Source organism: Carcharhinus amblyrhynchos, chromosome 9 (assembly GCF_965287045.1).
Source record: "Carcharhinus amblyrhynchos chromosome 9, sCarAmb.v2.hapA, whole genome shotgun sequence".
NCBI lineage: Eukaryota > Metazoa > Chordata > Chondrichthyes > Carcharhiniformes > Carcharhinidae > Carcharhinus > Carcharhinus amblyrhynchos.
In genome coordinates, this window is record NC_137332.1 from 81,860,506 (window position 1) to 81,876,987 (window position 16,482).

Sequence of the window (16,482 nt, forward strand, 5' to 3'; positions counted from 1 at the left end):
CCCGCCCTCTCCCCATAACCCTTAATCCCCTCTCTTATCAAGAACCCATCAACCCGCTTCTTAAAAATATTTAGCGAGGCAGCCTCCACCACTTCAACGGGCAGAGAATTCCAGAGATTCACCACCCTTTGAGTGAAGAAATTCCTCCTCAACTCCGTTCTAAACCGCCTCCCCTTTATCTTGAGGCTGTGCCCCCTAGTCCTACTGTCTTTTTTGAGCGGGAAGAGTCTCTCCACCTCTATCCTATCCATCCCATTCATCATCTTATACGTCTCAATGAGATCTCCCCTCATTCTTCTAAACTCTAACGAGTACAAGCCTAGTTTATTCAGCCTCTCCTCATAGCTCAATCCCCTCAACTCCGGTATCAGCCTAGTAAACCTCCTCTGCACTCCCTCCAGGGCCAAAATATCCTTGCGCAGGTGCGGCGCCCAAAACTGCACACAGTACTCCAGCTGCGGCCTCACCAATGCCCTATACAGCTGCAGCAAGACCTCCCTACTTTTATATTCAATCCCCCTCGCTATGAAGGCCTGCTCCTATGAATAGCCTGCTCCTATGCTCCTATTTTCAATTACCACAAGGCAATCCAAAGCCCTGTCTCGCATTGGCATGCTTTCGAAAAGTATAGCCACTGTTTCATTGCAGAAATGTTGCCAGACAATTATATGCACAGCAAGATCCCAGGAACAGCAATATGAAAAATGGTAGCGATGCTGGTTGAGGGATACACATGCCTCAAGATGCTGAGGTGGGGGGGACTCCTGTGCTGCTCCCTGAGATAACGGCATGGGATCTTTCACATGCAGAGGGCAGAACATTCTGAGAACGGCACCTTCGACAGTGCAGCACTCCATCAGTACTGCACTGGAGTGTCAGCCCCAGATTAGATCCTGAAGTGTTGCGAGTGGGGCCTGTGACTGGAACTAACTGAACCTGTGCCCGCACAGATATGCAAGGGAGCTGTTCTAAACCTGCAGAGCTTATTAGAGGAGAAGGTTTTCGCTCGTTGTTGGGGTTATTCCCCACCTTTCCCTCCCTGAGCTGAGGGAGTCGCCCTTACCTGTGCCACGGTGATGCTACATTTCTTTGCCAGTTCCTCCTTGGCCTCCTCGCTGGGGTAGGGGTTGCTGAGGTGAGAGTAGAAATACTCGTTGAGGATCTCTGTCGCCTGCTTGCTGAAGTTGCGCCTTTTTCTCCTGAAAGTAAAGACATTTCAACAAAGAAAAGCATGTGGGGAAGCGGTCCTATAGACTTGCCTCCGATCTACACCCCTGAAACCACTGGTTCCAGCCTCCTACACCCCTCACCCCGCAGTGGTTAGCACTGCTGCCTCACAGCTCAGGTTCAATTCCGGCCTCGGGTCACTGTTTGTGTGAAGTTTGTATGTTCTCCCCGTGTCTGTGTGGGCTTCCTCCGGGTGCTCTGGTTTTCTCCCGCAGTTCAAAGATGTGCTGACTGGGTTGATTGGCCATGCTAAATTGACCCTAGTATTAGGGGAATTAGCAGGGTGCATGTATGGGGTTGCGGGAATAGGGCCTGCGGTCAGCATAGACCTGATGGGCTGAATGGCCTTCTTCAGGCATTCTATGATTCTAACACAGGACAGGTCTCTTTGAAACTCCCCACTGAGCTGCCACTGGTGCCACTAAACCCTCTCTAAGCTTGCTCTGAGCATTGCCCTAACCGCTCCCCCTCCCCTCCTCTCATCTCTCAGGGGATCTACCTCCAACACAACCACCTTCACCCTCCACCACAGAAATGCACATTTATCAATACATTCATCTCCCCTTTCTGTTGTTACCCACTATTATTGGGTGGCAGCACCACTTCTGCACCTTGAGATGGTGAATGACTGAGGCCATTCAGGGGACAAGCCCATCCTATACTAGCCCCCAGGCAGTCACATTGCAGCATGGTGCAGAGATAAGAATTACAGAGCAGGAGCTCTGGTCAAGTTCCTCTTACTTCATTCTCCTTCCGGAGACCCACCGGAATGGTCCTCAAAGCTGCCCAAGCTCAGTACATTTTGAAGATTAAACCCTATCCCGCGTGCCACCAGTGAGTTACCAGTGGCACCACAATTAGTGCCCAATGCCAATACATTCCCAACCGGCTGGTACCAGCATAGGAAGCTGAGGCATCTGTGCCAGGATGATTTGGGAATGTAGACACAGCAGGCAGAACTTTCCACCTGCGCTTGCCCCAAGACAAGAAAAGTCCGCCCAAGGTCAACGGACCTTTGCGTGGTCCTTTCCCGCCCGCTATGATTCCCGTGGTGGGTGGGACGGGAAGATTCTGACCAGCAGGTCAGAGTGACACATACGGCCAGGATAAATTTAATGACGAATTCAACTTCTGTGGTCCTTATCCTCTGCAGGGGTTAACACAATGGTGCAGTCCCAGGTAAGTACCAAAGGCCAGATGCCACGTGACCCTGCGTATTCCTGAGGCACCCGAAATTTTGCTGCCCGCACCAGCACACACCAAATCCCGAACATGCATCACCCCTGACCTCACTGACCTACATTTGCACCGGGTTAAACAACACCACCATTTTAAAATTCTCATCCTTAAGTTCAAATCCCTCTATGGCCTTGCAGCTCCCACCGTCCCGGGCAGCTACTCCATTCCAACAGCTCTCCGACACCCTCTAATTCTGACCTCCTGAACCTTCCCAATTTTAGTCACTCCACCCCCATCATGGACATACCTTGGGCAATATTCCCTCTAAGTTGCCTGGTCACTTGTTATCATTTGGCGCATAATACAAATTCAAAGGAATCGTGTTTTTAAACAAATTGATTTCCAAGACAAAGGTTCAAGAGAATATTGGACTTCAGCTATCTAAGCCCCATTTCCTGGGCTTCCCTCCCTAAACCTGACCAAGTTTGTGGTCACCTATCCTCTTTTTTCCTCATGTGGCTCAGTGTCAAATATCATCCAAAGGTCTTTTGATGCACCTCAGGCCTACTATTCCAGGACACTAAATAAATGGAGGCTCTTGTTGTCGTGGCGACGTGGCCGTGCAAGATAAATAATCAAGCACTTTCTTCAGGCAACCTTGGTTCAGCAAGTGAGGCAAACGGATTGACAAGGGGATGAATATCAAATGAGATGTTATCCTGATGAGTGCAAAGTATTGGGAGAACATAAAAGTAAGATAGGTCTGCAGTGAATGAGCAGAATTAGCTCAGAGAGACAGGAAGGGAAGTTGAGACTGACAACTTCATCACTTGCACTGTCAAAACAATGCAAAATGAAAGTTTTAAGTGTTGGGATAATACCGCCACCATTCTGTGCTCATAGTAACTGTGCTTTATGACAGGGTTACAATAGTGGTTGCTGCTTTTTGTAACTGGCACTCCCCTGCACACACACACACACACACACACACACACATACCTCCTCCGCTGAGAGTGTAGATTTAGCTCCAGCAATCTCAAAACAAGAGGCAATATTTTCCCACTTTGGGTTGGCAGAGTGACCTGTCATGCATCTCAACATTTTCTAAATTGGTTCACCCTTTGAACGGCCACACCCAGGTTTTCAAGGTGGTCAAAGGTCAGCCATTGGCTGCTGCCTTTGTTTCAAAACATTTCAGTCACTCATTCCAAGGATGTGCGGGTTAGGTTGATTGGCCATGCTCAATTATCCCTTAGTGACAGGGGGATTAGCAGGGTAAATGTGTTGGGTTATGGGGATAGGGCCTGGGTAGGATTGTTGTCAGTGCAGCCTCGATGTGCTGGATGGCCTCTTTCTGCAGTGTCGGGATTCTATGATTCTACTAGCATGTTGACCTCTGAGTCATGGGTTCAAGCCCCACTCTGGCTAATTGAACCCAAAATCCTGAGTGACATTCCGAGGGCAGTATCGAGACAAGATGCACTGATGAAGGTGACTGCTTCAAATGTGGAATTAAGCTGAAGATGTCTTCGCCTGTTCTTCCCACGAATGCACGCCATATTCAAAGAAAAGTTCTCCTGGTATCCTGGCCAATATTCCTCTGTCAGTCAACACCAAGAGGGAAAAGACATAGAAAAAGTGGCCAATTATTTGCCTCAGTGCAGTTTGTAATGAGTATCATGCATGCTAGTTATTGTGCCAAAAACCACTGTGAAAATGCACTAGGCCGTGTTCTCAATGACAGAGGGTGCAAAGGTCAGAACCACCGAATCTCCAGTCCATCCCGTTCTTGATATAAATTCATTTCTTCAACACTTGAAAGAATGACTTGCATTTCTATCACACCGTTCATGACCATAAGATCTCAAGAGTGCCTCACAGCCAATGAAATGTAGTGGCTATTGTGATATGGGGAACAGGGCTGCCAATTTTTACACAGCAAGATCCCAAAATCAGTGATGTGATAACGATTAGATTTCGTTTCTGGGGGAAGGATCTGCTGGAGTCAGACGTTCTGAGAGTCTGAGGGGTGGGGGTTGCCTGATATTAAAAGGAGGCTGCGGACAGAGGCCACCCTCTACACCGCGCCCCCCCCCCCTCACCTCCAAAACCTTGCCCAACTAAGTACTGAACAGGGTCTGTTTTCAAGCTTCCCCCCGCAACTCCTGAGCTTTTCCCATTAGCCTGAAAATTAAAGCTGGGTGGGAAATTTTGCTGCCTGCACCAGCACACCCCAAATCCCGATCACGCATCACCCCTGACCTCACTGACCTACATTTGCACCTGGTTAAGCAACACCTCCATTTTAAAATTCTCATCCTTAAGTTCAAATCCCTCCATGGCCTTGCAGCTCCCACCGTCCCAGGCAGCTACTCCATTCCAACAGCTCTCCAACATCCTCTAATTTTGGCCTCCTGAACCTTCCCAATTTCAATCACTCCACCACCATCATGGACATATCTTTGACAATGTTCCCTCTAAGGTTGCATGGTCAATAATTGGCCACTTATGGGCCGTAATTGGGGCAGGGGCAGACAGGCCGGCCTAGGCCTCAACCCCATCCTAGTGTAAGATTGAGCAGAAGTGAGGGTGAGCGGGAGTCTGGTGAGAAGGTCATGTGGGAAATGTTAGAGTCACAGCACTCCCCCCACCTACAAAAACAGCAGCAGAATTCTGCCACTGGTGACATTTGGTGTGGTCAGTGCTGCTTCAATCTGGGATCTCATCATTCTGATTCGCTCTTCAAAACCTGAGGATAACTAACTTGGGAGTTTGGGTGATCCTTTTCATTCAGTTGCTGATCTGATTGATTTGATTTGATTTATTATTGTCACATGTATTAACATACAGTGAAAAGTATTGTTTCTTGCGTGCTAAACCGACAAAGCATACCGTTCATAGAGAAGGAGAGTGCAGAATGTAGTGTTGCAGTCATAACTAGGGTGTAGAGAAAGGTCAACAAGGTAGCTCCAATTAAAAGTCTGGAGGCAGCGGAGAAGAAGCTGTTCTTGAGTCACTTGGTATGTGACCTCAGACTTTTGCCTTTTTTTCCCAACGGAAGAAGGTAAAAGAGAGAATGTCTGGGATGCGTGGGATCCTTGAAGTGTAGACAGAGTCAATGGATGGGAGGCTGATTTGCATGATGAATATACATTTCATTCACTTATAGCTATGTACTTAGGGTATCTTTAATTCCTTGTCTTCCATGCTAGCTTTAGCTGTCAGCTACGGCTCAGTTAGGAGTTTGCCCGTGTGTGAGCTGCAAGGTTGTAGGTTCAAGACTAAACTCGGGGCTTGAGCACAAGGATCAGGGCTGACTCTCCCAGTGCAGTTCAGACGGAGCGCTAGACTGTCAGATAAAAAGTTAAACTGGAGTCTCATTCAGTGGATATAAAACATCCCAGAGCACTGATTGGAGAAGAGCAGCAGCACCGCCCTGTCAATATTTATCCCTCAGTTAACATCACAAAAAAAAACAAAAATCACATCATCTGGTCTTCATTACATTGCCGTTAGTGGGAGCTTGCTGTGCACAAAATGGTTGCCATGTTTTCTACATTACAGCACTGAAGACAATTCAAGCCTACTGTGAAGTGCTTTGCGATATCCAGTAGTTGTGAAAAGCACAATATAAATGTCAGTCTTTCCTTTTTTTTTAAACTAGACGGGGAATCAATGGTTGGATATGGCTGGGAAATGGCCTTTTGTTTTACCCGTCACAAGTCACTCCCACTGTCAGAACGCCAGCGTGGTCTCTCCGATCTAGTGATTAATCAGTTAATGGATTTCCAGGTAACATTCTCACTCTTTCTGCCGGGTAAAATGTAATTGTTCCAACACTTGATTAACAGACGGATGGAAAGCAATTCAATTATTTTCGTCACTGTTCTGTCACTCGATTAAGATTGAAGATTCCCTGAGGTTGTCTTTTTCATATCAGGAACTCGAGGTACTGCAAGGAACTCTTAAAATGTCCTTGAGGTTTCTTGTCTTGGGCGAAGCATCGGGAGATTACATTAAGTATAACACTTACAGTTTCTCCTAATACTATCCTCACGGTACATTAGAGACTGAGAGATAAAGTTCTCTGTCATTATTCTGTCTGAAAAAAGCAGCATCTCGCACTCGTTTTCAGTGAGGTTGTCAGCAAGGCAAGAGTACTGCAGTCTACTCGGAGCAAAGAACTTTCTTTGCTACTGCTGGGAGGCAGCAGGGCAGCAACAAGGGGAAGCGGGCAGCAGCGAGGGGCAACAGCAAGAAGCAACAGCGAGGGGAAGCAGCGAGGGGAAGTGGGCAGCAGTGAGGGTCAGCAGCGGGGGGAAGTGGGCAGCAGCGAGGGTCAGCAGTGAGGGGCAGCAGCGAGGGGAAAGTGGGCAGCAGCGAGGGGAAAGTGGGCAGCAGCGAGGGGCAGCAGCGAGGGGAAGTGGGCAGCAGCGAGGGGAAGTGGGCAGTAGTGAGAGGAAGTGGGCAGCAGAGGCATCCAGCTCACAGTAGGCACAGCCCACAGCACACAGGATGTTCAGGCAGAGGCTGATCTCCCTCTTGACGTGTCAGAGGGACAATACTCCGGAGGCTCCAGTTGTCATGTCAGATCGAGGCAGCCATCTGCTGCCTGTGGGAACTAGACTTGCTCTGTGCTGGACCTGGTGACCACACAACTGCCAAAAGCGATCGCTGCCCTCAACCTTATTTGACTGCCATGTCGCTGAGGCTTTTCCGGAAACTGATCCGGGAATCTCACAGTCAGGACTGGATAGGTATGTAAGGCAGGCGAATGATGCCAGGAGTGGCAAATGTGCCAATTTCTCCAGACATTGTGCCCGTTAGAATGGGCACTGGGTTTCGATCTCTGGTCGCTGTCCCACATGGCGAGGGGAACCAGAGACAGTGCCCACACTTCAATGTCGGCAGCTCAGAGAGGAGTGGTTGTGAACAGTCTGTTCAATGTGCAGTTGCTGCGCAAACTCAAAGAACGCCATTTCTGCAGATGTGTGCAAGTTTCTGTCAGAGCTTCCATCATTCTCACCACCTGTAGCAGGTCAACGTTCCTGAATTTTGCCTCCTGCCAGGAGACGTACGGGTGGTTTTTAGGAGAGAAAGAATGCCCGCTTCAAACTGAGCTGATCGCTAAGTCATGAAGCCAAACAGTGCTAGCGGCTGGCGTATGGCCAGCAGATACGTGACCTTACCAGCCACCAACAGGCTGAAGCTGTACTTCCAGAGCCTGGGCAGATCTGCACGCAACTTCAGTCTGACCCAGCCTGGGTCTCGGCAACAGCTGTGAAAAGCTGCTCTCTGTACAACACTGCACAGCTGCAAGGTTTAAACCTGCTGGAGGTAGAAGGCAGGGAGCCCACCTGGGAAATTTCCAGGCAGGAGGTCAAGATCTAGCAGAGGTGTTCCAAATCAGGAGGGGTCTGGACACAGTAGACAGGGAGAAGCTGTTCCCACTCAAAAAAGGATCGAGACATGAGGGCGCAGGTTTATCGAACATACAACAGTACAGCACAGTACAGGCCCTCAATGTTGTGCCGAGTTTTGTTCGAACCCAAGATCAAGCTATCCCACTCCCTATCATTCTGGTGTGCTCCATGTGCCTATCCAATAACCGCTTGAAAGTTCCTGAAGTGTCCGACTCCACTATCACAGCAGGCAGTGCATTCCACACCCCAACCACTCTCTGAGTAACGAACTTACCACGGACATTCCTCCTATATCTCCCACCATGAACCTTATAGTTATGCCCCCTAGTAACAGCTACATCCACCCAAGGAAATAGTCTCTGCATGTCCACTCTATCAATCCCCCTCATCATCTTATAAACTTCTATTGAGTTGCCTCTCATCCTCCTCCGCTCCAAAGAGAAAAGCCCCAGCTCCCTCAACCTTTCCTCATGAGACCCACCCTCCAAACCAGGCAACATCCTGGTAAATCTCCTCTGCACTCTCTCCAATGCTTCCACATCCTTCTTATAGTGAGGTGACCAGAACTGCACACAATATTCCAAATGTGGTCTCACCAAGGTCCTGTATGGTTGCAGCATAACCCCACAGCTCTTAAACTCAAACCCCCTGTTAATAAACACTAACACATTATAAGCCATCTTCATGGCTCTATCCACTTGAGTGGCAACCTTGAGAGATCTGTGGATATGAACCCCAAGATCTCTCTGTTCCTCCACATTCCTCAGAACCCTGCCGTTGACCCTGTAATCTGCATTCAAGTTTGTCCTACCAAAATGAATCATCTCACACTTCTCAGGGTTAAACCCCATCTGCCACTTTTCGGCCCTATTTAACTTACATAGAAACCTACACAGAAACTAGAAGCAGGAGTAGGCCATTTGTCTCTTTAAGCCTGCTCTGCCATTCATTTTGATCATGGCTGATCATCAAATTCAATGTCCTCATCCTCCCTTCCCCCATATTCATTGATCCCCTTAGCCCCAAGAGCTACATCCAAGTTCTTCTTGAAATCACACAATGTCTTGGCCTCAACTGTCATAGTGAATTCCACAGATTCAGCACCCTCTGAGTGAAGACTTTTCTCCTCACCTCAGTCCTAAACGTCCTTATTCTCCAACTATGACCCCTAATTCTGGACTCCCCCACAATTGGGAACATTCTGGATCTATGTTGCCTAATCTTGTTAGAATTTTATAAGTTTCTATGAGATCCTCTCTTACTCTTCTAAACTCCAATGAATATAAGGAACAATGAAGAACAAACAAAGATCAGTACAGAACAGGGATAGGCCCTTCAACCCACCAAGTCTGCGCCAACACACGATGTCTTTCTAAACTAAAGACATTTTGCTTCATGCGCAGTCCACATCCCTCTATTCCATGCCTATTCATATATCTTTTTAATGCTTAACAACTTGATCTCTCCTCATGACAGACAAGCTATCCCAGGAATCACCTTGGTAAACCTTCGCTGTACTCTTTCTATAGAAAGGACATCCTTCCTCAGATAAGGACACCAAAACTGCACACAATACTCATGTGTGGCCTTACCAATGCCCTGTGCCATTGCAGTAAAATATCTATATTCTCTATTCATCCACTTAAATCCTCTTGCTATGAAGGCCAACATACCATTTGCCTTCTTTACTGCCTGCTGTACCTGTGAGCTTACTTTCAGCAAATGATGCACAAGGACACCAAGGTCCTATTGCGTATCCATGTCTCCCAATTTACACCCATTCAAGTAATAATCTGCCTTTCTATTATTGCTACCGAAATGGATAACTTCACATTTATCCACATTATATTGCATCTGCCATGCAAATGCCCACACACTCAGCCTGTCCAAATCATGCTGAAGTATAAGAACATAAGAACATAAGAAATAGGAGCAGAAGTAGGCCATCCAGCCCTTCGAGCCTGCCCCGCCATTCAATAAGATCATGGCTGATCTGTCGTGTCTCAGTTCCACTTTCCCGCCCTCTCCCCATAACCCTTAATCCCCTTGCCTATCAAAAACCTATCAACCCGCGTCTTAAAAATATTTATCTCTGCATCCTCCTCACAGCTCACCCGCCCACCCAACTTTGTATCATCTGTAAATGTGGAGATAATACATTTAGTTCCCTCTTCCAAATCATTAATATATAACGTGAACAATTGGGGTCCTAGTACAGATCCCTGCGGAACTCTATTAGTCACTGCCTGCCAATCAGAAAAAGACCCATTTATTCCAACTCTTTGCTTCCTATTTGGTAACCAGTTTTCTACCCACCTCAAGACATTACCTTCAATCCAATGTGCTTTAACTTTACATTGTAGTCTGTTATGTGAGACCCTGTCGAAAGCTTCTGAAAGTCTAAATAAACCACATCCACCAATTTTCCCTGGTCAGCTCTACTAATTACATCCTCAAAGAATTCCAGTAGATTTGTCAAGCATGATTTTCCTTTTCAGATAACAGTCTATTTCCCTTTTGAATGATTCAATTGAACTAGCCTCTGCCATACTCTCGGGCAGCACACTGCAGATCCAAACCGCTAGCTGTGTAAAAAAGATTCCCCTTGTGTTGCTTTTGTTTCTTTTACTTTTAGGTTTAAAAAAAAATGAATGTGGTCCTAAAAACAGAATATAAGAATTTGGGAAGCAAGCTGAAATGTAGGACCTCAAAAATAGTTATCTCAGGATTGCTACAAGTGCCACGTTCTGGTCAGTGTAAAAATGACAGGATAGACAGGATGAATACATGGCTGAAAAGATGGTGTGAGAGGGAGGGTTTCAGATTCCTGAGGCATTGGGACTGGCTCTGGGGGATATGTGACCTGTACAAACTGGATGGGTTACACCTGGGCAGGACCAGGACTGATGTCCTTGCCGGGGGCAGGGGGGGTGGGGTAGGTGTTGTGAGGAAGGGGGTTGAGGAGGGTTTAAATCAAGATGGTAGGGGGAATGGGAACCTATGTAAGGATTCAGAGCAGGGGGCATCAAGAATGATAGAAAAAGACAGCAAGGATAATAAGAAAGGTGATAGGCAGAACAATCAAGGGCCAGAATCAGATAAGGAGACAGTGAGAAGTAATAGGAATGGGACAGAAAATATTAAAAGGACTCACCTTGAAGTGTTGTACCTGAATGCTCGGAATATTGAAAGCAAAGGATGGATGTGTTTACTGGCTCTGAAAAAAGTAGGTTTGACAAGGTAGAGTGATGGAGTAGGGTAGGATACAGGCGAATGCGTAGGTATATTTACCTTTCCTGACCTGGTTAGATCATTAAAGTATGTCCTGCACTCATAAGAACATAAGTAATAGGAGCAGGAGTAGGCCATCTAGCCCTTCGAGCCTGCTCCGCCATTCAATAAGATCATGGCTGATCTGAAGTGGATCAGTTCCACTTACCCGCCTGCTCCCCATAACCCTTAATTCCATTATCGATCACTCAATCCAGGCTCAATGCTCCTGCTGGCCTCCTGGGTCACCTCAGCCAGGCCTATTTTACAGCAGCAAGTCTTTTCCTGCTATTACTGAGGAGAAGTATCTCTCTGTCTGGCTCCTCAGGAGCCCTAGAGCATCACTGAGCTGTGGCACAGCCTTTGAGGTGACTCGAATCTATTTGCACACCTTGTCTTCTTCTACTCCCCACACTGTCCACCTCTAAATCCCATCCTTGGTTTGAGCCTGACTCTTGACATCGTGAGGATCCTGAAAGTTACCCACAGCCAAACCCAGAAGCAAAATGATAATAAACTGCTTGTGCTGAAATGCCAGAGACAGACAATTCTAAATTTATTTCTGGGTTTCTCACACTCCCTAACAATCTCCACGGTAACACTGGGGCTGAAGTATTCATGACGGAGCTGAGGAAAAGTAAGAAATGGGTTGATGGCCGGTATCTGTGCCAGAGATCTCAATCTACACTATAATGTCAGATGTCGAAGAGGGCAAACCCAGATTATACAGCCTTCCGAATCCAAAGCAAACCCTGCTGAGCCAAGACAAGCCAAGTAAAACTGGGCCCAAGACAAACCAAACCTGAGTCAAGTCAAAACAAACCAGATCACATTATGACAAGCCAAACCCAAATCAAACCATACCAACTGGCAGAAGATTATACAACTCTTCATTTTGAGTTATCTTGATGGCATATGATTGTGCTGATCAGACAAGGGTATTACATACAGTAAGCCTTAAAGAGAGTGCACATCATGCTCACTGCAATAAACAACTTCAGTTACGTGGAGAGCCTAGAAAAATTCTCCTCCCCCATCCACTTCATTCTCAACAGACAGAAAGCCACAACTATTGGTCAGCAATGGGTCAGGGCCAAGTCTGAGAGAGGCTCATCCTACAATTCTGTTACCCTGTGGAACACCATCGATATCCTGGTCAAATTTGATTTGACTTCACGAGGTAAGAGCTCACCTATCCTCACTTTCTCAGTTTCATAGAACCCTGTACCTCCTGGGTGGAATGGTAGGACAGTGGTTAGCACTGCTGCTTCACAGCTCCAGGGACCTGCATTTGATTACCGGCTCAGGTTACTGTCTGTGTGGAGTTTGCACATTCTCCTCATGTCTGTGTGGGTTTCCTCTGGGTACTCCGGGCTCCTCCCACTGTCCAAAGATGTTAGGTTGGTTGATTGGCCGTGCTAAAATTGCCCCTTAGTGTCCTGAGATGCATAGGTTAGAGGGATTAGTCGGTAAAATATGTAGGGATAAGGGGATAGGGCTTGGGTGGGATTGTGGTCAGTGCAGACTCGATGGGCCGAATGGTCTCTTTCTGCACTGTAGGGTTTCTATGACATGCCAATACCTCTCTTTGGAATATGGGTTCTATCTGTTTCTATTCTATTGTAAGGCCAAGTAAGTTTAAATTTATCTATCAGGTACAACTAGGCTTCCATTAACAATGCAATGAAGTCACTGCGAAAATAATGGTCATGTCATGCTCCTTTGCAGAGAGCCCTTTTTAGCTACCCTCCCCCTTTCACTGTCTGCATTAAAAGGGTAGACATTGAGTCTCTTTACCGTGCATCCAGGAATCGTGAACGGAGTATCATGACTGCCTCGCACGTGCTCTGTTTGAGTTGCATTTGGATGGAGTTAAACTTGCGGTGGATGATGTTGACCATTCTCTCAATTTCCTTCGGGGAGATGGGCCGCGTCCGGCTCTGCTCGCGCAGTAGGTTCATGACATGCGTGGTGAACTCATTGCAGGCCTGCAAGAGAAAGCGGTGAGAGAACCAAGAGACACAGCCCTGATGGAAGTGTGGATGGGGCAGGACTGGACTGTCGCTGCTATCCAGGGTCAGACTCTGAGAACACACCCCATAAACCTCTGCATCAACTGCTTATATCTGCTTTGGTGAGGTTTAATGTACCTGAACAGCGTGCCGCCATGGAAACCGGCTCCTAAACCTGACTGGGTACCAATGCATCCAGCTGTCTAGGCCTCAGGCTCTGTTAGCCCCTCCTGAAGTCACGTACCTTCTTGTCCTTTAAAATAACCCTTAAAACCTGCAACTTTTTCCAAGCTTTTACAGCCACCTAATATCTCCTAATGTGATGATATACCTCCTTTTGTGATCAAAATCTGTTTGTTAACATTCCTGTGAAGCAGCTGGGAACATTTCATTAAGTTAAAGAGGTTGGTTAAATGCAGGCAACTATTGCTAATAACACATTGATAGAAACACAACAACAATAGAACATGACTTAAGACTATAACCTAACTTGATGACATGAAGTAATACTGATCCAGGGCTGTCTGTGTGAGAGCATGTGTGTGTGTGTGTGTGTGTGTGTGTGTGTGTGTGCTTGTATGTGTGTGCGTGTGTATGTGAGTGTAAGTGTAAGTATGTGAATGTGTGTGTGTGCATGTGTGTGTGAATGTGTGTATGTGTGTGTGAGTGTAAGTGTATGTGTGTGAATGTGTGTGTGTGTGGGTGGGTGGGTGGATGGCATGGTGGCACAGTGATTAACACAGGGACCTAGGTTCAATGCTGGCCTCGGGTCATTGTGCGGAGTTTGTACTTTCTCACCATGGTCACCATGTCCTCAGGGATCAGTGCTTGGAGCTTTGCTGTTTGTAATATATATAAATGATTTGGAGGAAAATGTAACTGGTTTGATTAGTCAGTTTGTGGATGACACAAAGATTGGTGGATTTGCAGATAGCGATGAGGACCATTAGAGGAGACAGATCGATAGGGTACTTGGGTGGAGAGATTGCAGATGGGATTTAATCCAGACAAATGTGAGGTAATGCATTTTGGAAGTCTAGTACAGATAGGAAATTAACAGTAAATGGCAGAGCCCTTAAGAGTATTGACAGGCAGAGGGATCTGGGTGTACAGGTATACAGGTCACTGAAAGTGACAACGCAGGTGGAGAAGGTAGTCAAGAAGGCATACAGCATGATTGCAGCTGGGGCATTGAGTTTAAAAATTGGCAAATCATGTTGCAGCTTTATAGAACCTTAGTTAGGCCGCACTTGGAATTTAGTGTTCAATTCTGGTCGCCACACTACCAGAAGGATGTGGAGGCTTTAGAGAGGATATAGAAAGATTTACCAGGATGTTGCCTGGTATGGAGGGCATTATTTATGAGGAGAGGTTGGAGAAAGTTGGTTTGTTTCCACTGGAGTGACAGAGGTTGAGGGACGACCTGATAGGAGTCTACAAGATTATGAGGGACATGGACAGAGTGGATAGTCAGAAGCTTTTTCCCAGGGTGGAAGAGTCAATTACTAGGGGGCAGAGGTTTAAGGTGCGAGGGACAAGGTTTAAAGGAGATGTACGAGGCAAGTATTTTATACAGAGGGTGGTGGGTGCCTGGAACTTGCTGCTAGGGGAAGTCGATATGATGGTGACTTTTAAGGGGCGCCCTGACAAATATATGAATAGGATGGGAATAGAGGGATAAGGTCCCTGGAAGGGTCGGGGTTTTAGTTCAGCCGGGCAGTATGTTTGGTGCAGGCTTGGAGGGCTGAAGGGCCTGTTTCTGTGCTGTAATTTTCTTTGTTCTTTGTGTGGGTTTCCTCCGGGTGCAGTGGTTTCCTCCCACACTCCAAAGATGTGTGGGTTAGCTTGATTGGCTATGCTAAATTGACCCTCGTGTCATTGGCTTAACAGGGTAAATGAGGGTTGCGGGAATAGGACCTGGGTGGGATTGTGGTCGGTACCGACTAGATGGGCTGAATGGCCACCTTCTGTACTGTAGGGATTCTATGATTCTATTCTATGACAGGCAGCACAGTAGCACAGCGGTTAGCACTGCTACTTCACAGCTCCAGGGACCTGGGGTTCGATTCCCGGCTTGAGTCACTGTCTGTGTGGAGTGTGCACATTCTACTCATGCCTCTGTGGGTTTCCTCCGGGTGCTCTGGTTTCCTCCCACAGTCCAAAGATGTGCGGGTTAGGTGGATTGGCCGTGCTAAAATTGCCCCTTAGTGTCAGGGGGACTAGCTAGGGTAAAATAAATGGGATTACGGGGAGAGGGCCTGGGTGGGATTGTGGTCGGTGCAGACTTGATAGGCCGAATGGCCTCTTTCTGCGTTGTAGGATTCTATGATTCTATGAATGTCGAGACCCTCGCCCCTGCTGAGGAATAAGCTGTCCAGATGGTTGGGAGAGCGCTGTGGCCCATCCATAGCTGATGCCAGGCTGGAGGGGCAAAACAGAGAAAGCATCTGACTTGGTGCTGGTATAGCGGTGCCCATCGCCAGCTGAGGAATTATGCTCGTGGATTCTTTGTTTCTTTTTTCATCTTCATCGGTGCCCTCATCCAGGCTTCAACCACTGGAGACCAAAGACTGCACCCCCGGGCAGGTTAACTCCAGCGGCCCAGAGGATGCCTCACTTGCCTCTCCACCAGCTCAGATTCACAGACTGGGATCAAATTTAGAATGTGGGCTATATCCCTGCGAGCGCACAAATGTCCCAGTGCTTGGGGGTGGGGAGGGGGGGCGGGCCTGCGACAGCCAAGACACTCTGACACTTGGAGAGCCACCAGGCCCCCAGTGAGCACCACACTTATGATGGGCCTCTTGTTAAAGCCATAACAAAGCTGCAGCAGAGGTTCGGGGAACATGTGGCAGAGATGCCAGAGGTTATGCACAGTGTGGAATCCCTGCACGCCACATTCCCTGCCATATCTTAGGCATGCGAGAGGATGGCTTCCACCACGGAGTGCCAGGCTAAGCATTCAACCCATATACACTCTGAGCTGCCACTCTGGCCATTGACTCTGTACATCAGTGGTTGGGTGAGATGGGTAACGCAGTATCTTTCAAAGGTGGGCGACCACCAAGGAGATTAATGAATGAACGGTTTATTAAGGTAAGTATCTATGGACAGAGAGTGATAGAAAAGGTTACTGGATTCCCCGACTCCCTAACTGGCAGGGAAAACCCACACTTCTCCCAGGATTTGTCTGCTCCAATTCAATTGGCCAAACAGATCACATGACCCTCCAAGTGCCTGCCCCTTAAAGGGGCACCCAGAGCACCAGGCGGAAACCCACGCACACACGGGGAGAGTGTGCAGACTCCACACAGACAGTCACCCAAGGCTGGAATTGAACCTGGGTCCCTGGCACTGTGAGGCAGCAATGC

At 47.6% G+C, this 16,482-nt stretch overlaps 1 protein-coding gene across 4 annotated transcripts in view; it reads right to left on the minus strand.

The window, feature by feature from the left end:
• Positions 1 to 16,482, minus strand: part of LOC145348423 (pre-B-cell leukemia transcription factor 1-like) — a 337,479-nt gene that overhangs the window by 83,470 nt on the left and 237,527 nt on the right. For 3 of the 4 annotated variants that reach the window (XM_080196641.1, XM_080196640.1, XM_080196637.1), the window contains exons 4-5: positions 12,897 to 13,087; positions 1,064 to 1,199 (exon numbers count right to left, since the gene is read on the minus strand). In XM_080196641.1, coding sequence (XP_080052767.1) covers positions 1,064 to 1,199; positions 12,897 to 13,087 — 327 coding nt within the window. Of the gene's footprint in view, positions 1 to 1,029; positions 1,200 to 12,896; positions 13,088 to 16,482 lie in introns of all 4 variants that reach the window. The other variant, XM_080196639.1, reaches the window with a different exon arrangement.